The 21,230-nt window shown below is 36.6% G+C and overlaps 2 protein-coding genes across 6 annotated transcripts in view; both read right to left on the reverse strand.

The window, feature by feature from the left end:
• LOC110830611 (uncharacterized) overlaps positions 1-438 on the reverse strand; it is a 28,738-nt gene extending 28,300 nt beyond the window's left edge. For 3 of the 4 annotated variants that reach the window (XR_002543300.2, XR_015533520.1, XM_022065713.2), the window contains exon 1: positions 289-438. Coding sequence is in view for 2 of the 4 variants with exons in the window: in XM_022065713.2 (XP_021921405.2) it covers positions 289-351 (63 nt within the window). In the remaining 2 variants the exon portion in view is untranslated. The remainder of the gene's footprint in view (positions 1-288) is intronic. The other variant, XM_022065715.2, reaches the window with a different exon arrangement.
• Positions 439-7,099: 6,661 nt separating this feature from the next.
• The window catches only part of Mcm6 (minichromosome maintenance 6), a 35,851-nt gene continuing 21,720 nt past the window's right edge, over positions 7,100-21,230 (reverse strand). The window contains exons 8-16 of one of the 2 annotated variants that reach the window (XM_022065712.1): positions 20,817-21,050; positions 19,742-19,909; positions 18,886-19,023; positions 17,732-17,884; positions 14,961-15,129; positions 13,277-13,402; positions 9,244-9,386; positions 8,676-8,800; positions 7,100-8,371 (exon numbers count right to left, since the gene is read on the reverse strand). In XM_022065712.1, the coding sequence (XP_021921404.1) occupies positions 8,693-8,800; positions 9,244-9,386; positions 13,277-13,402; positions 14,961-15,129; positions 17,732-17,884; positions 18,886-19,023; positions 19,742-19,909; positions 20,817-21,050 (1,239 nt within the window). In that variant the 3' untranslated portion in view covers positions 7,100-8,371; positions 8,676-8,692. Of the gene's footprint in view, positions 8,801-9,243; positions 9,387-13,276; positions 13,403-14,960; positions 15,130-17,731; positions 17,885-18,885; positions 19,024-19,741; positions 19,910-20,816; positions 21,051-21,230 lie in introns of both variants that reach the window. The other variant, XM_022065711.1, reaches the window with a different exon arrangement.

Here is a 21,230-nt window from a genome sequence, read left to right on the forward strand (position 1 = left end):
GCGTTCATTTTGTGCATCTCATCCAAAAGCGCACAATAGAGCCAGCTTTAAAAATACAATTTCATGCGTAAGCGGTTTAAGAGTGAGAGCTGGCTACGGTTAATAGAAAACATCTCTGAAAATTATGAACAGTAGTAAACAACTGAAATCGCGTTTAGCTACATAACTTCGCGGCACTCCTTCCTAGCAACAGGTGTAAACAAAAAGAGTAAAAAATCAATACCTGTAAGCAGACTATTTGCACCTTTCTTATTGCATACTTCAACCATGTAAAATTGTTGTACCAACCTTGTCTCTGAACCTTCGATTGCTTACTCGCGAGACATCACAGGCATCGTTGGTATCACTCATCGTGGTTCACCTTGCTCAGACGACCGACACTAGGCCACTGGACATTTCATCTGTTTCCATGACAGAGCCCATTCCCTCCACCACATCGACAACAAAATACATTACATAACACCTGTTGTGCATCCATATAAACACTGCTATACATTCTTATCGTCAGTAAATATTCTCCTGATTGTCTTGTTCTTTGCAACTACTGCCCCTGTGCTGTAGGCAAGTTTAGAAACATACATCATACCTTAGTATGTAAGAGTTTGATAATGTACACAACAAAGATAACTGAAAAGGCTCATTGACAGTCAACGAGGAATGATTTATTGTCTTTAGATACCTTACATCTCTTCTTCCGTTCCTTTATCCCTTTTGCTTATTCTTATTCATTATTTCTACATCGATTCCTACTTGGAACAACAATGAAATATATCACCTGTGCTACGTACTACGTTGCTCCAATCATCCATATCAAAGTACAGTAAAACCCCTCTAGTTGGACACTTTTAATTGGAACCGGCGAATATCCTATAATTTTACATATTCACAATACCCTATATCTTGGACACCCCTTTATCCTGGAACTTGGTCACCCCTTTTTGTTGTAAGTTGGACAGGTCATGCACTTAACTTCGATGTTTTTATGGGAAACGTTTTCAGTTAGTATTTTGTTGTTTTTAATTTCTGATTGATGAATGCCTTCTCCCTGAGGATTTCCTTATGGTTGAGATTGTGAGACATTGAGCACATCACTATAATGCAGTGAAAGTGTATAGTTATTCTTTTGTTAAGCACCTCACTGGAGTTTTAACTTTGTCAGTACTGTGCTTGCAACTGAGTTAAACAGTGTTAACAGAAATTGGAACGGTATGCGTTCGCTCATAATCAACCAGGAGTGGTTGAAACTTTATTCGGATTGCGGTGAAAATTAGAAAGAGGATGGCAAATTCCAAGATAAAAGCAAAAAAGCAGTGTCTTGTGACGGGTTTCTTTACAACAAATAAGTGACATCTTATGTTGAGCTTAAAAAAATACATTCTGAACATTTAAAATTTCATTGAGGCTGGGGTGTAATGTGCAACCATGAGAGTGGGTTTCAAAAGATTATTATTATTGTCATTAATTCTTAATTCGAGCAAGCCTACAGTAGTTAGATTATGTAAAATAGATTACATTGTCGGTAAACGTAAAGTATTGGTGCCCTTCCCTTTGAGCTTATCCATGCAAGTTTAATTTAGTGAAAACAAAATTTGTAAAAATTTAATTTACCCTTTTGATTTTTCATATCAATAATTTCCTTTTTGTGAAGGGCTTCATAATACTTTACAATTACCACATTGTTATTACACGACAATTTGAAAGGATGATTTTCCCCTTTCCCTCTATCTTGGACACCTCTGTAAGTTGGACACATTATCGTGGAACTGCAAGTGTCCAAGTTAGAGAGGTTTTACTGTACTAGTAAAAGACGTGTAATGGTGACAGCACTTGTAAAAATATTCTGCCATCTAGCGTCACTACCGAAAACTTTCAGGTCTCAGCACAAGAAAGCAAGAGAACAAACATAAGGGTGGCTTGCCGGAGGCCTGCCTTCCAAGTTCCACGAGCGTTGTTCGACGTATATATACCCCCGGCTGTGAGCCTAATTTCTACAGCCCATAAGTATGGAATGAATAACGACTGCTTTATGAACTTTGGACTGGTCTGCTGTGAAAGGAATCCTCCCTCTGATGATGTGGCAACAATGTGTGTATTTCATGTAGCTGTACTGGCCATTCGTAAGTATAAATGCGTAACCTCATAGTTTTCAAGGCTAGCCTTCATACACGTGGTGTTTGTTTGTGAATGGAAGATAAACTTGCTCAAAAAGGGTCAAATGACAGCCATAAATCCTGGAACGAAAGAGAGAGGGAAAAAGTCTTATCTGACGCATTCAAGATGCTACTCAATGTCGGAATACACATGAAATGGTCATGTATCGGTGTGTCCCAAATAAAAAAATTTTATCACCCCTATACTGAGAAATGTAAATATATATAATATATATAAATATATAAATCCAGAGGTGTACGATGGCAGAAACGCCCAACAAAAATACGGGACATTCTTAATGCTTGCAAATTGAACAGAAGAGCTGATTGATATTTGTGAACTGTGCTATCAGGCTTGCTACAAACGAGAGGCTCTTCTATGATACGTTTTAGTTAACGACGCATTAAACTGCTAAAATTATATCGCGTCAAATACGATGACAGTCAATGATGACTTTGAAACGATGTGGAAGCAAGTGGTCGTAGTCTAATTCGAGATACTGCTCAAGCATTTGCTTAGAGACTACGGAAAACCATGAAAAACCTCAGGACAGTCGTCTATAAACAAATCATGGTTTTAGAAACGTTTAATAAGTAGCATTCCATTTAATACAAATATCATACAAAGAACCATGAATTATAAAGTACACCACGTATCATATAAATTCTTCTTTTTACTTACACGTTGTAAAATTGTTTCCTACATTTACTGCACGTCGGATGTGAGAGCTTCTTCACTATTAAATAAAATCTTTGGTGTTGACTTTTTAAATGCAAAATTCACACGATGTATTTTAACAACGAAAGCAAATTTTCGTGGAAGGCTGTTTCAAAATAGCTAGTTACAAATGCATATCTTCACTTGATATGTATCCTTGTAGGTCCAGTACTGCCCGATTTGACGTCATCCTCCGAATACCAGATGGCGTGAAACATGTTTTAACTGTCGTAACTGTCTGTGCTTATTTTCTCTAAACTGTTTTCAGCTTTCGAAAGCATATGAACAGCACAATTTTAAAACATCAACTGAAGAAAACAGAGATACTTTATAAGAGCTGAGCTTTTGCTGTTTACGATCAAAATTTGACGTGCTATAAAACTTTCGCTTTGTTGTGACTTCTAACTTAAATGTGCAGAAACCGATAAAACGTTCTTACAAAATATCAAAACGTGTGGTAAAATATTGGGACTAGATATGTTCCTGAAAATAAGCAGCAATAAACATCGATAAATTTTATTATGAAAGTAGGAACGAAAGGAAACATTACCCTTATTTCTCCTTATCTCCCTTCATAATTAATGTTAGACTTGTATTAAGTCTGCCATCTTCCTTTATAACTAAAACGGTTTAGAAAATCGATTCAAAATTAATTCTGAACTCAAGTATTCTATAGAGCCCCTTGTTGTGTGGCATCGGCCCATCGTGGGGTCTCTGACCTTACAAGAAAAAGGATGCATACATCCTAGTCCCGTGTGACTGCAGTCTACCATTTTAGACCGAAAAATGTATATTTTCTTCAACTGAGTTACCACTTCATTAACCTTTATTACGTTACGCAACACAAATCCGTTGTGCGGAAAAGTTCGTCTGTTACGATCGTTGATAACCAAGGCCACGTGAACGGAACCGCGGGCAGAAGGCAGTACAAAAAACGTATCGATTCTAAAAAGGCTACAATCAGCCAATGCCATAACCAGTGCTTACTCGGTTTTCCCTAAATTTCGACTAAACCAGACATTCGTAAACATTTGCTTTAACAACATGATTGCTGTCACCTTTCGTGCAGAATGAGCACAAAAAAATAATACACACTGCATATACGAAATTACTTTGTTGAACCTATTGTTCGTTGAGCGAAAACTTTGGTTTTGTGGGCTAATGTTTATGGGAACTTTGTTACTGTATTTGGATGTAAAATACAACTAAAATTTGTACACCTAATATGGAATCACCTGTATAGTCTGTGCTGACAGTACTTAAATTTACCACAAACAAAGTCTATTAAGAACTAAAATAAAAACGTAAACAGTAGAATAGTAATCTTAAACCGATGCATCCTGTTGTGTGTACACAGGCCTACATATGGAAATGAATACTCAAACAGCATCTGAACTACATGGACACCTTTTCATGAATGCGTAGTGTACCATACTCATATGTCAGTTATATTCCTAATAGAAGCTCAGCAGTCATAAAAAAGGATACGTTTTGAAGAAAAATATGTGGGGGTTAACATATACACATTGAATGCAACACACCTGCTACTTATGGAATGCTTGAATCCAGTCTATCAGAGCTTTATTTGTTTGTGCCAAATATGCCTACCATAAAGTTCCAACTTCCGCCAGTAGTTCGGTAATTAGCACAATTACCATCTCTTAAATAAACTCAGAACTGTTATGAAATCCTGACAGTTAATGAATGATAATGTTGCACATTATCATCTCTATGTAGTAGCAGTTAGTGTTTTTGCTTCCTGACATACCAATTAAATTGAAGGTTAGTAAGCGGAATTCATGCTACATGTATTAAAACATCACTCGCCATAACTGAAAGTCATCACAATATTTGTTTGGCCCAAGGATAAAACAACAAACAATAAATAAACCACGCTATTCTTTCCAGCCATTTCATGTAGATTGCACTTCAACATAATGGCTAGGAAATGTCAGAATTATTTAATAACTAACTCAATAATTCAACTGACCTCCTACGCTGAAGAACTGATAATCCCTGAAGTCACATTTAATGGAACCAGAGGTTAATTTTAATATTCACAGGAGTACACCACTGGACTCCACCCTAAACGTCACGTTACAAGAATAAATACAACACTACTGCACTAAAATGACCGTTATTCCTTCTGTCAGTAGTTTCTCCTCGATGCCATTAGATTATGAGGAGCTTACAAACTTCCTCGCATTAATTTAATGATTAAAGCAATTTGTCTGAGGAATGTATGGAAGTGTTTTACAATCCTGACTATTTAATTTTTGCCAGTCCCAAAGTATGGAATTAATATTAATACTGTCTGAAGGCACAATGTAATGCAGCAAAGATAAAAAGAATTCAACTCAAGAAAAATCTCTGACAGTATAATACTAATAATAATCCGTTGCTTAACAGCCCCCTGAGAGCCAAAGCCGACTAGCTGACTGCTGGCCTCATGTTCACATGCCTAAGCAGAGGTGAATGATCATCCAACCAGATATAGGGTAACGTGTGGTCAGCACGACGAACCCCCAGCCATTGCTAGTTTTCCTGACCGGATTACGCTACTCATTGTAGCTCCCCAATTTCCTCACCGGCACCAGTCCCATACACCGGTCGAAAGCTCATGAGAAAATTTCTTCTCCCCCAAGACTCGAACCAGCGCGCATTCCATATCGCCAGTCTGAAGCATGATGCCTCAGACTGCGCAGCTACGGCACGGGACAGTATAATACTAGTACCACAATACAAATACTTCAAACCTGGAACTAAATTCACGCTTGTGACATGTTCGACTCCATAAGAATGTGACCACTTTTAAAGAAAGCAATGAAAAAGGTTTATGGCAAGCCTCAACTGAAAAGATGAGATCCACAAGCTTAGGTACTCTATAACTTCCATAATCTCAGCAATGTTGTTAAAATAATAAACCAGAACTAAATTCATGAAGAAGAAAAGAGCAGATTCAATCTTGGAAATATATGCTACCACTCAGTTCAAAATATCATCCAGACTCCTATTTAAAATCACAAAGATTAAAATATACAAAAATACAATTTCGCCTGTAATTTTGTGTAAGAAGAGAGGGGAAGTAAAAGCAAGTAGAAGAAAACTGCATAATTCATTTCCTTCACCAAATATTAGGATGATCAAATCAAGGAAAATTAAAAGAGTGGGGCAAACAGGATGGGAGAAATCCAACAAAACTTTTAACCAGAAAACCTGAAGGACCACACCATTAACAGAAGGAAAATAATAAAATTAAGCATAAGGAATTGGGTGTGACAGCGTGAACTGGATTCATATGGCTCAGACTGTATATAGTGGCAGGCTCTCGTAAACACGTTAATAAAACTAGAGCAGCCACAAACATTTGTGAATTTACTGATGAATTAAGTAACTAAAAGTTTCATAAACAACAACTGATTCCTAAGAGTCAGGTGTTAAAGCAAAATTATAGGGTAAAAAAGTATTAAATGCCGGTATTATTTGCACAGTAAACACACAAATTATGTCAAGTACGACCAGTTGAAGTGAAAATATAAAAATCAAGTTTTTCGATATCTTATATAACCAAACAGATGCCAATGAGACAAATATAAGAAAATGTGGCTTCCAAAAATAACAACAAGAAATTTCTACATGGAATACAAAGAAACTGTCATTATTTCTGCAAGCCTTTTTTTTTTTTTTTTCGTGTCCAGTGCACACCATTCAGCATGGTGTGCATTGGTGGTTAGCAGGATTCACGACCCATTAGTACATGGGTTCCACCAGAACTGCGACATTTAACGCTCCTGCTGTGATCCCCTTTTTGCGAAACGATTATGAAAGTGGAGTAATTGTTGGGATGCCACGGAGAAACCCTGGAGGAAAACTTTGTGATGCCTGGACCACGGCCTTGCCCAACACAAGTTGTAAATCTGAGCACCGCCGGAAATCGAACCCGCGACCCCAGTATTATGAGCCCAGCGTTCTAACCGCTAGACCACCGTGGCGGCTAAGGGACCAATGAAGACAAGTGAACACTCTCAGTGTAGAAATTAAAGGAAAACTACGTGTACATACCTGAGGTCAATACATCAGCTAGAATGTTCCACACGAAAATGCGAAAAGTGTGCAGCACCAAAATGAGTGGAATTAGCAAGGATGGGATGTGTTCCATGTATGAGACACCATTGCGTCTAGCAGAAAGTAAACAGAGGATGAGGCATGGTAATATTAATTGAGCATACACTAAAGAATGAGGGTTCATTTATGACACTTTGTACTTTATAGCAGGGCCATTCTTCTTGCAGCTTAAAATATCACATTCACACAAAATTTCACTTTCCTAGTTACACATTTTAAATTTCCACTACACTAAATGAATAACAGGTCATTGATAAATTGTAGGACTATTCAACATCATGTTTCTTTATCTACAAATATCTTGAAGTACATACCACCACAAACTGTGGTCAAACTCTTGTATGTATATTAACCCTTTGCAGTCCCTTTTAAATACCACTAAGCTGTATAAAATCAACTACTATTATGAACTGGTTTGATTTTCTTTCATAACTTGCATAAAACGGAAGAAACTTTGCTAAATATGGTGAAAATATCTTCTGAGAGGATGACAGTTCCTCTTGTTTGAATACTGACCGTGTGAAATATTTTTCACGGACTGTACCACTGTTGCTAGTGAGATGTGTAATAAGTGGTGCCTTTCTACTTGCTGTTGTTCGGTAGAGAATAAAGGGAGACCGAGTCGATAGATATGACTTTGGCGACATCTTAACATCTCTTACTGCATGCGGATATACGATGTATAAGCATTGGATTTCGTAATCTCAGAGCTGTGCTTCCTTTAGCGTTGATTGTGTTCGAAGGATCAAGAACAAGTTCAACACCATAAAAGTGAAACAGAATGCGAAGTGTAAACAATGAAGTCACTACACATAAAGAATGCTTGATAAGAAGACAAATGAATATGCATGTCAGTGGTGGTTTGCTCTATGTATCAAAAATAATTAAAAAAATATAATTTCCTATTAGAAAGATAAGTAAATATCACAGTTACATACCCAATGGTATTCCTTTACTATATGACGAATGGCAAAACATTTGGTGTGGAATCCTGGCTTCCTTCGACACGTGTCAGAATAAAACGACTTTTCTCTCCTGCCTCCTTTCACTATTATAAGGTAAGTCTTACCAGGAAATCTAGGATAAACTAGTGCAAAGAAGAAGGCTTGAATGATATGCTGACACTGTTTGCCAGCCTCGGTTTGACACCAGATCACGTAAAAAATTTGTAAAATATGTGGCGGTCTCAGTCCGACATCGGACCAGAACTCGGATCTTCAAATGTCGGACTCAGTCCGACAAAGGACCATGAAGGGTTAATATCATACCCTCACTGCCACTACACATCTTGCTGTCACATTTGCCATTGATGTGTCATTTACAAGCTCAGCACATGTACTGCTACTATCACGTGAACTGATCAGCTCCAGTTTCCATTCTGTATTAAACAACATTTTAAAAAATCTTTGAGCCCCCATGTTGTCATCCTTATTCAGTACACCAATTTATTTACTTACTTATTTACTACCAGTCTCTTATACAGTCATCATAGCATTTAAAAATATTTAGTATTTTAAATTAATATTTTCTTATTAAAAATGCTACAAAAAGGCATATGGTATTTGAATACATACAGTACTATTCTACAATTTTTCAGAAGACAGAATAGAAAACAAAATGTCAACAGACAAATTTATGTGTAAGATATATTACAGGTCAGTGTAAATACATAATTCACTTGCCTGTATGAAAAACAGCCTCACAGTTCTATAATGTAGTTCGGGTGCACAACAAGCAGTGGGTCACCTTCGCTTGACTCGTCATCTCCCTTCAGTCCCGTCTTCATTAATGGGATGATAACTTGATCCTATCAAACAAGAAAAGATGCTTCTTTGTTGCTTTCATTTAGACATGTGGTATAAGTAAAAAGTGTGCTCACATTACTAAACACAATCCTGTAAATCCCAGAACTTCCTCAAAAGAATTGAAGAAAAATTCTGATAAACAACTACATCAATTACAACTTCAGCTTTCACTTGAGAGATTAACATTTGGTGTTAACAAACATTTCAGCAAACACTGCAGTTGCCATTTTCAAGGTCAGTATGAGGAGGGCCTTATATACAGCAGGCAGTAGGTGCGAAACAAATTTCATGGTGATTGATGGAGCTGAGGAGTGGGTGGTTACCTAATGGGAAAGTAGTATTTGGTTGAGGAAAGGAGGGAACAGGAAAACTGGGAGGTGATAACCTTAAATATAAAACACTAGATTTTAATTTCAGTAATGAAGAAAAAACTGCATTAACTCACATGATATATGAGTCGGTCAATCACTTTCTCCACCAATGCCTTCTTCTTCAGCAGCTCCTCCTCAGACTCTATCTGATCCTGTACCTGCTCCAGGTACCATGCCACTACATCACTACGCTTCAAACCTTCACTGATTCCTTCATCTGCAAACGCATAAACATTTTTAATGGCTGGAGCCTTACCTGGACATAGTACTCTTCAAAAGGGAGAGTAAATTAAGTGTTTTGGGTGTGAAGCAGTACACACTAACAATATGCAGTCACCACACTTTCCAGTTGAGTTCTGTAAAAAATGTTCAGTTTCAGTTTGCATTCATGTCCATCTACTAATACAAAAAAATCTTTCTTAGAAAATAATGGAACAAAATAATGTTAAGCTTAAGTATTTTCTAAAGACAGATACAGATATACATGCATTATAGGATGTTATTTTGTTCACAAACGCAGTTCAGTTATGATTCAGTAGCATAAACAAGAATCACAATTTAAAAAACATTATTTATTTACTGATAATTGAACCTAACATATTCATACTGCCTTGCCTTCAATACTATTTGCAGCTTATCATCAACTCCTACAAGGATTGGGCCTACTGACCCTTTCCATGACACTTGCCCAGGCAACTTGTCCTTATTAGTCTTGTATAGTGCATTTGAGTAGTGAGTGACGAGCCCACTGCTTCTGCACAATTTATACTCAATCCTGATGTCTGCTAGAGCAATCTAGTAGAGAATCAGGAGAGACATGGGTGAGGAACATGGCCACTAAATTTTGCTTGCAAGGTTCTTTTACATGTCGTAAATCTACGACATGGGACTGATGGCTTCACTTCCCCCTCTGAAGGAAGTTGTGCTACGAAATTTTATCTCCCTTAAAAATCCATCGACCTTGGACAGGTCTGAACAAGTGAACCTTGGGTCCAGCGGTGAGCAACCTGTAGCTTATTATGACATCTTCAATATATCATAGTATTGTCATCCATCTTACCATGATATGCCATCACCTTTTTGTTAAAACTTTGAAAACCACATCCACCAGTTTAATCAAGCATGTCCCTCTAGCCATTATGTAATAGGGCCCAAGTACCTGACTCATTTGAACTCAGTATTGCAGGCTTGCACTAAAGTTTGTAGTAGTCATTTTGATCTTGGTTTAACAGGACCACATTACTTATGACCCATTTTCCCACTTTTCTTGTGTATGATCATCAAAATGCTTTTCAATGTAATAATGAAGTCCACAAAGAACTGTGGGATAATTTACAGTTATTGACAGTTTCAATGCAGATGTATTGATCACATAAATGTCTGACAGTATTGCTATGTCAATAAGTAAATCATAATTACGGTGTGACAACTTAGTGCTGAACCCTTCAACGCACTTGCATGAAGTGAAGGGCAAACCCATTGTATCTCTACTTCAGGGTGTGACTGCTGGACTCTGGCTGCACATAAGGGCATATTACAGTCCTCGTCTTCATTCTACCTGGCTACTGACACTAAGTTTTTAGTTATGTGGGGAAACATCAAGGCTACTAACATCTCAGTTCAGGTATGAGGAAGCATGGGAAATTCTTATCATTCACAAGTACACTCAATTACAAAAAGTGATTATGTTACCGTGACTGAAATTCCAGCACTTCTACACTAAAATGCTAAACTAAAAGTATACACTTTTCCATGACAAACACATATTCGTTTACCTTGTGCCTCAAACACCAAGATCTGGATCTGCCAGCAATGGAGGAATCACTATCATTATGGAACTGATGAAAAATTAAAGAGAATGGGCATGATGCACTGCACCATCTTCATACCATCCCAATTTAAATCCTACCAAATTGGCTTGTAGATACAGCAAAAATAAAGTCACACAACAGCGCTAATCTACAAATTTAAAAGGAAATACAGATGTTTCAAGAAAAAGTATATGGTGAACATAAAAAAGAAAGATGGCAAAAATTGCTCTCACATAAAGAAGCTTTAAGAAGAATACTGGCAATGAGATGGCTTAAGGATAACACAATTGACAGCATGATTATTCACCGAGAAGACACTTCAGACAAAAGAGTACAGATGAAGCGGAATTCTGGAGTTAGCCTGAAGATGAATGGGGAAAATGTTCAAAATTCTGTTTACTTAAATCACATATTTTTTCAAATAGCCTATTTTGTATACCATTAAAAACAATATTGTAAATATAAAAAAGTTGGGTACATTTTCTTACAAGGTTATTATTTTTAGGACTTCTTTGATTTTTGAACCCATCTTCACAGCTGTGAAAGAATCATATTTATTCTACGCACAACATGACCTATGATGCTACAGAGTGGTAGCCACCACACCCAACAACATACTCGCTCTATGGAAGCTCTGCCCTTAGGGTTCAGGACTTAGTTGCAATGCATAACATCTAATTTTGGAACATGAATGTTATATGCTGGAAAAATCCATACACTACTCACTCCCCCTCTTGGTTTACACACATACAACAAAAAACATCCAAATCAGTGCCACTTACAAATACAATGAAAACAACAATGCAATACAGTAGGGCACCGCTTATACGGCGGGTTAGGGACCAGACCCCCGCCGTAAAGCGAAAATCGCCGAAAAGCGGATCTTTGTCTTATTTCACTTGCAAATGCATATCAAAGCCTAATAAGATGTTACACTATCATATAGTAAGTGCACAATAGCGCTAGGCCTAAGAAAATGATATGAAAGTTAAATGAATATCAGTAATACACACATTGTCCTCAGCTTATAGTGATTGGTGAATATAAATTTGAAAATTGATATGCTTATAGTAGGAAGGATGAAGGAGATGGCGCATCTTCATCATGTGACTCTTCAACGAATCCTATTCGTTTTGGTGATGGTTCGGAAGCCATAGACATGCCTTGTTCACGAAGTTTAATCATCTCTAACTTGGCATTTAAAGTAAGAGGCTTACGACTCCTCTTTTTATCGCTACTACCCTTAGACACCATTGTAATTACACTGTAGTAACACAAAAATATTATATAAATATACAGTTTGTAATAACGGAAAAATTGCCAGAAATACAGAGAGACGCGGAGCGCACAAAAGCTGTAAACAGACTGAATCAGCGACGAGAAAATGGCGCCGGACGCACTTCTCTGACTCAGCTGTTGAGCGCCGTATTAGCGGATCGCCATAAAGCGGAGCGCCGAAAAGCGGGGCCCTACTGTACAAATAAATTAAGCAAAACAGATGGGGAGTAAATTCAGAATTAAAAATTCCACCAAATCAACATACTCTCACTAATGATGCTTGATGCTACAATGCAAAACATCCAAAAACATTATATCTTCCTTTCCCTGCCATGACAGGTTATGTCAGTTTCTTTTGCAATAAAATGAGTCTGAAGAAAATAAGTTATCACACTCCTTCTTTATTTAATCATTAGCTTTTATAGTATTGAATGAGATATGATAAAATTACAGTCATCTAGAAAGAATGGAGTACACACCTGTGGACTTCAAGTCAAATCTTGTTTAAATTATTCATAAGAATTAAGTTTCTACCTCAAAGAAAACACAATGTACCTCCACCACAAAAATAAGTTGGTTCATCCTGTTGGGGAAATAATCACTTTTCATTTTGATAGACATATAAAACCCTCAAATGCACTATGTGGGCAAAATTCAGAGGTGAAGAATGTCAAGGCAAGTGGTACACATGGGGTTTTAAACAGTTAAGGTAAGCCCAATATCCCAAAATGTTTATAGAGAACTTAAGGAAATATCACTTAAACATCACCCAGTACAGTCAGTCTCCATGCCAAGACGTGAATGCAGAACCCTTCAAATGTAAAGAACAGGAGTTTGGTACAGATTTAAAAATTGCACACTTCTCTTTGCTGCTTTTTCTGGAAACCACATGGAAAAAGAAGCTTTATCAAACTGTTATTGGCTAAGAATAAAAAGCATTTTCACTTTTTTGATGCTGGAAAAACTATGAAAGAACAAAAATATAACAGGATGTACAATCATACCTGTAGAAACTTACCGTCTCTTTCTGTTCGAATTTCTTCATTTCTCATGTGTACAATCAGCATAGTCGACAAAGTCCTATACTCCTCAAATGACAAAGTCAGTTTCTTCTTTTGTACACCCCCCTCACCAATTGCATCACCTAATGTAAAAGCAAGCCAACATTCATATTTACTTAATAACGCTCTGCTGAACAAAAGCGGTTTAATAAGTTCCTTATAGGCACAAGTTAAATATATTAAAATTGTCTAAACCAAAGAAGAGTAAATGTCATGTTATGTTACTAAGTACAAAGAATATTCTATTCCAAATGATTCTGACAAAGGACAATAGTATATTACAATCAGTACTATCAGGTTACTAAACCATCACCTTGTATTCTGAACAAAACATGTTTCAGAAACTGGATGTTTCCATCCTCACATGAAAAGGTACAAACTCAAAAACAAAGAGAAAATCTCAATCAATGGGCAAAAAATATTCTTGTAAGATTTGAGGTTTTCACACCGGTGAGTATAAAGATTTCTGTCTTCTGGGTTGTTGCGCTGTGTAGTCTGGTCGATGTTAACCAACGTTTCAGAGATCATACTGCCTCCAGATGACGGAGGCAGTATGACCTCTGAAACGATGGTTAACATCGACCAGACTACACAGCGCAACAACCCAGAAGACAGAAATATTCAAAAAATATTCTTGTTACCTAACACACAGTAATAAAGACAACCACTTGTAGACTTGAGATGACAAAATATTTATAATTTTCTCAAGAAATATGTAAAATAAGAGTGTATTTTCCTTACTATAAGATGATTTCAAAGTTAAGTCATATCTCTGTAATTAGAAGCATGTACAAATTGCTAGCACAATAAATACATTGTTTTGATACTACAGAATACGTACACCTTTCATTAAATTACTATGGTATAAATGGTAATATGAAATAAATTTAATTAAGTGCTTTTCACCTATCAAGATGTTTGTTTAAAAACAGCATTCATTGTAACTACCTGTACCCATAACCACTACTCACAGGTTCAAGATTGCATGCCTCATTTTTATCATCGCTGTCTCTAATGCTAAAACTCTGAATGGCTAATCTTAATACACATACTACATATTCATTCTTTTTTAAATTTTTTACACTACCAACATTTTATTTATTTTTAAACATGTTAATACTTAATTTTATTTTTACATTTCCAGTCCAAAAATAAGGTCACATGTTATTCACAAGCAAATTCAGAGTGTGTGTGTATGGATGTGCACACACATAAAGTCCATTAATACTGTTATAGATATAGTAAATATATTAAAATGTTCAGGTATTAAAAGTAAGAGTTGTCGTCTATTAACATTATAGTTGATTAACAGTTACATCTTAAAATGTATGTTCTGGTATAAAATTATCCATAAATGATTTTATCACTGCTCAACATGGATATAAATGGCCCTGGTATTCAAAAACCTAGAATGATGTTGCGTGTGACTGCACCAAGGTAAACATATCCTACAGCATTTTCTTTCACATCGTTACAAACATCGCAGAATCAATCTGTAAGTTCTGTGGTTGCTGAATGTTAGCTGGGTCAATGTACAATCCAGTAAATGGATATAATGCACATGCACATGAGGGAGGAAGCACTTTTTCTGGGATAGGACCATTATATGGGAAAATGGTTTACGTATATGTACATACACACCATTCACTGCTTCAGACTCAGCATGAGGTGCATTCATATTATCTCCATCCAAATCCATAGGTTCATCTGCCGGTTGTTCCTCCTCATCTAGATTAATGTCAGGCTGTTCAACACGAATGATCGACTTGTTCAGCAGACGGTAAGCTTCTTTCACATGTTTTATATGCACCTAACAACAGACAGAATTTTTGTCACTTCAAACAAATATTTTAAATATGGCTTGAAACTAAATAAAAATTTAGTTCAACTTTATGGCAACAAGTTTAAAGTGCAGGATGGTATCCAAGTAATTAATCACTATTTTATGTCAAACACTGTGCATACAACCTTTTTATTGGTCTAAACTGCTTGTTTCTATAAAACAGTTTATTAAATATGCACTACATGTCACAAGCCTATAGGTATCTACAGTAATATAATCTAGAAATCAGTTTAGTGAAGTATAAGCCAAAGTATTATGACACCCTTTTACTGTCACGACTAATATAAGATATTAACATGAATTAACAGTGCACAAGAGTGACATCTGCTTTAAATAGGATTCAAACTGAACAATAAGTGATAGCGAATATCATATCTGCTGTACACTTACAGCAAAGAAATCATACTGCTAGTTTGTTTAATGTTTTAATGAACAAAATCTGCAACACACTCAGAACAATTCATCATTTAACAACTTAACTATATATCTGACTAAATGTTACCAACCTAATCTAGATTTTAACATTTTTGGTTTTCATAGCAATATGTATACAGTTCTCTGGGTTCTCATGCTGTATAGTAAAATGTTGTTGGATTTTGACAAAAACATACTGCCTCCACCTTCAGGATGAAAAGATATAATACAGAGTGCAGCAAAATAATGAAACTATTTCAAAGTGACATAACTTTCTTAGAATAAACAAATTATTTTACTTGAAAAACATTTCATTCTCCTGCATCAATGACATTTTGTTTTAGTGTTTCACATTTTGAAAATTAAGTCTGTTAAGTGAGCACCATTACATTGAATGCACTGGTGCACACAAATGGAGTAGCTCATCAATATTTCCTGAAACATATCCTTGTAATGTTGCTGACTTGATCTCGTTTTCAGCTCATTCATGTCCCTGGTCAACTGCCGAACACCTTGCATTTCAGGTATCCCCAAAGAAAAAAGTCAGGAGCAGAGAGGTCTGGAGAGCGAGGAGGCCAAGGCACATCACCATAATGAGAAGTCTGTTGCGGAAAGAACCCACAAAGCACAGCCATGGAAATTCCCACTGTGTGAGCAGGAGCATCATCTTGCTAAAGCCACTTATGTTGATTTCCTTGTAACATTCATAAGTGTGGTGTAAGAAATGTTTCCAGCATGCCTTTGTAGGGTTCTGTTGTAAATGTCACAGCTCGTACATTCTCATTTTCAAAGAAGTAGGGTCCATTAACACCTACAGCTGACATCCCACATCACACTGTCACTTTTTGGTCATGAAGGGGACATTCATGAAGTTCATGAAGGTTATGATCAGACCAGTATCTAAAATTTTGTTTATTAACAGTTCCATTTAAGTGGAAATGTGTCTAATCAGTCATTAACAAAAGCAGGTTTGGATTGTCAGTTAATAACCCACATGAGTTAATGACAGCAATGCACACAATGTTCCTTGTCGCATGCACTAAGCTGTTGCGCAATCTGAGTCTTGTAAAGGTGGAAGTTCAAGTCAGAGTGTAAGATAAACCTTACACTTCAGTCAGACATTCCTAAAGCTATAGAATGCCTACGTGCTAATCTTCTTCGACTGCACTGCACAGATTCCAACACTCAAGCAATGTTCTCAGGCGTATAAACAGAACGATGACAACCAGGCGGTTTCTTATTCATCACAGACCCTTCTTCACTCCACTGTTTTGCCCATCGATGAATTGCATTGGGAAAAGGAGCTTAGCATTAATTAAACTCTTATTGAAATCCTTGCTGCGATTTTTTAATTGAACCTGTTTTGAGAAACAGCTCCACAGCACACGTTCCCTCAGTCCAACGTTCCATGGTAAACTAAACTATAAGGTCTATGCTGCGTTTCAGTCCCATGTATACTCGCATCCTCTACTGGCATTATATGCAATTAAAATTACAAAACATTTCAATATTTCTGCCACACCTGTACATGGGTTGTAGAGAAAACAATGAACAGAAGCATCTCTTTGAAGGGGCAGAGAAGCACCAAGAAAAAGAGAGTGGGGCATGTAGCAGGGTCCTACTCAGTCACGGAAGCCTGGAATTTATATTTTGAAGGAAAGGAAGGCACACTTAAATGAGGTTACAAAATGGTTCTCCATGTGGTCTGACTCCTCACCACTGTTTCCTATATAACCAATCTCTCATCCATTTTTATCAATTTCATCCTGAAGATGGAAAACAGTATCAGAACCAAAAATTAAGAATAAACAAAGTAAATCAATAGCACTATTTCAATTAAACCAATACGAGAAATATGCCATGTACTAAACAAACAGTGTGTTTTCAGTAACTTATACAGACAACATACAGAACTGATTCAAAGGTAGTTCTAAACTCCACGTCTGAAATTTCTACACTGTGGATGATGACTCCAGGACTACATATTAAATACAAAATGCTATTCACTGTTTTGGAACCTAAGGTTTACCAACTAAACTTATGTCAAGCACAATTTTTCCAGATTTTAGGCCTCTGAAACACAAAAGCATGCTGGTCTCAGTTCATCATTTGCACCTTGATCTTCACATATTGAATATCATTACAAAATACTAACCTCATCAGAGCATTCCATTTTAGCCATAGCTTCTGAGAGACGTATCATACTCTCCAGCTGCCTAACAGTGATCCTCCAAGTGGCCTTCCCTCCACCCAAGCTATCCCTCTGCCTGAGATGAGCATACTGTTCCACCAGAAGGATTGCTGCCTCCTGTCAAGTAACATTAATAAAGAAATTAAATGTTACCCAAGAAAGTTTTTTCCCCCCTTTCTTTCTTTGCCTGTGGCAAGTAAGTCATAACTACTTCTAGACATTCATTCTCACCCATCCATTGGTTACGCAATTTACGATCAGCCAGGTTTATCACAATGTTGACTTCTACTGGACTGTGCTGTGGCATTACATGTGGCTGTTTCTTGCCTCAGCGGACACCAAGGTGTGACATGTAAAAAATGTTATTAATTTCTCCAAGCTAATGAAGTTATCATCAAGGGGATTAAAGATTGCACCTTATGGTATTTCAGGGACAATCACTGACAGGTTTATTAGGGTACAACTGACACACAATAGAGGATCTATGGAATAGACAGCGGGATATGTTGAAGTAGTCTTAAAGACATACCAGCCACATGTGTAGTGTGATAATGAATTAAGTAATTACACGATATACTTCAACTTTATCTCTGATGGGTAGTCAAAGTTTGTGTTTGACCCCAAAACCTTTATGTTAGTGTCCTTTCCCTTAGATGAGGTGTGGAAAAGGAAGTTATGATATAAGCAATGATGGTCTAACATAAAGATTGTATTTTTCTTTCCATTCCTCAGTCACTTAATTGTAATATTTGATGACAACGGTAATTGAAATCAAGTGCCTAATAGATACTGTTTTTTTTAAACTGGGCCAGTACACTTTAAACTCCAGAAGTAGTAAATAAATGCAAGGTGCAGAGGGACTGATTAAACTGATGTCAATGATCTAGAAGAATTAATAAAAAATAACTAACTGCAAGTTCTCTTTAAAATCTATGTACCATATATTTTGAACTAAAAGACATGCAAAGGTTTGGGGGATTTGTTATATCTTTAGACTATAAGAAAGCATTTTCCATGAGATAAACCTTCCACTCCAGAAAACATGGTAAATGTGGAAATAATGCTCTAAAGAAAGCTGCATCAAGTTAGTCTACAATTAAAATAATGTATAATTTTACCTCACTGATTAGGGGTTTAAACTGACGAGCAAAAGTGATATAACGTAGCACCTCCTCCCGAGAATACACCCTCTTCACAGTGTCCTCTTTGTTGCTATGTAGGTCCACAATCTTGCGGGCAATTGAATAATCCACCACCTGACACACAACATTATATTGAACAAAATTTGCAATATAAAAATTAGTTTCCTATATTATACATAATTCAGCAATAAATATAAAAGTAAATTCAAATAAACAAACACTGAAAGATGAAACCAGGGAATTTTCACACCAAACCAACTTTTCTGAAACACCAGTCTGATTCAATGACAGAAATTTATGAATGCACATATATGTACAAAATACTATTACTAAAGCAGCTATTTATGTTTGTTCTGAATAAAAGTGGCTTTTCAGACAATTCTACAAAACACAGAACATTTTTACTTAATTTTGAACCCACACAGAGCACTGTCAGGGTCACAATTGACATGATGGAAAACCAATGGATTAAAAGAACAAAACTATCATTTAAACAAAGACAAGTGTTTAACATTCTTCCTTCTTCAGAACGTATGTATTAAGAAAACAATTTAAAAATTTGTATACTTTGATTCTAAAAATTGTTATGACTGCGTATGGCTGTTGTATGATTGTAGTCATACAAATTATTTTAATTATTCTAGAATGTATGCATCAGTACCACTTAGTCATGCAAAATGTTATAACCTACCAGAAAATATGAAGTTCCACTTGGAACACAAAGTTAAAATATATTAATTATTAGTATAAACAATATTTTTAATTTTATTGCATTATCAAAGCCTCAGTCTACAAGAAAACATACAAAATAAAAAGAGAAAGCACATAGTACCTCATTACACTCATCAACCAAAATAAAGAATAAGTCAAATCTTGACATGATTGGTGCTGTGAGTGCAATATTCTGTTGCAATGACTTAGTTCTATCATAGTGACCACCTATCGGATTTGCTGCAGCAAGGATAGATGTCCTAGCATTCAGAGTTGCTCTTACTCCAGCCTACAAAAACAAAATATATGTTACTAATCTTTTCTCACATGAATGGAACAGAAATTATAGTAATGCAATGACACTCACAAGTGCAGCAAGTTTCAAAATAAAAAAAAGGTACACACATTATCACTATCAGTGGTCAAGAATTAGATTTACAACTTGCTATAAATTTCCCACATTGTTGTGATGGGATGACAGAGAAAGCCAAAAAGCTACAGAGAAGGCAGCTTCTCTAACGATTAACGACACAAAACATCTTGTTCATGCTTGTACGGTTCTTTTGCATGCTGTAAATCTACAACATGGGACCGCCGGCTCTGAAGGAAGGTGTGCTACGAATTTTTATCACCCTTAAAAATCCATCGACCTCGGCCGTGTTTAAACCTGTACACCTCGAGTCAAGTGCAGAGCACACTAAGCACTAGTCCACCGAGGGCAACCTGTAATAGTAACAATTCTTCCAAAAGTAATACCATAAACCACCCAAAACCAATGAGGGAATTTTGACTTTCTGGCAAACCCATGGGAATTTGCCTGAACCATGGCTTTTGTGACGACAGCGTTCAGGCTGGTGATAGCATCAACAGCAGTGATACTGTACATAAAAGACCAGTCATAAGTCAAGAGTGTGTTATACAACAAGGTGTAATCCCAGATGCAAATCTGCAGTATGAACACTCACAATTACGTGTACTACTTTCAAAGGGCAAAAAGACATAAGAATAAAAATAATATTTTTGTTATGCATTCCTAATATGGGCTATGTATTCTTCAGGAATGCATATGTGATATTAGATTAAATATATGAAGTTAAACATGTAAGTTAAAGGTATGATGGCTTTTCACTGTACCTCGTTTCAACACATTCATGTAATAAAAATATTAAGCTCCATTACACTATGACACCACCCACCTTGGCTATTGAGATTGTCTGCTGTTCCATAGCCTCATGGATTGCCACCTGGTCATGAGGGTCCATCTTATCAAACTCATCAATGCAACAAATACCATTGTCTGCCAACATAAGGGCACCAGCCTCTATTACAAAGTCAAATGACTCCTCGTCTTTGACAACAGCCGCTGTCAGACCAGCTGCACTAGATGCTTTTCCAGAAGTGTATACTGCTCGAGGACTAAAGTCTGCTACCTGCAGAAAGAGAGTGTAAGTAGTAGTACTTAGTTCAAAAACAGGCTAAAGACAGTGCCAAATGCTCAAGTCTTGTAGCACTGTGCTGCTGGACAACTGAAATTGGAAGAATATACAAGAATTATTTACTATATAATGCATATTAATATTACTTTTGTTATCATTAAAATACTTCAGCAC

The sequence above is a fragment of the Zootermopsis nevadensis genome, unplaced genomic scaffold (assembly GCF_977971745.1).
Source record: "Zootermopsis nevadensis isolate Lab colony 2312 unplaced genomic scaffold, Znev_1.0 Znev_ptg000001l, whole genome shotgun sequence".
Lineage (NCBI taxonomy): Eukaryota > Metazoa > Arthropoda > Insecta > Blattodea > Termopsidae > Zootermopsis > Zootermopsis nevadensis.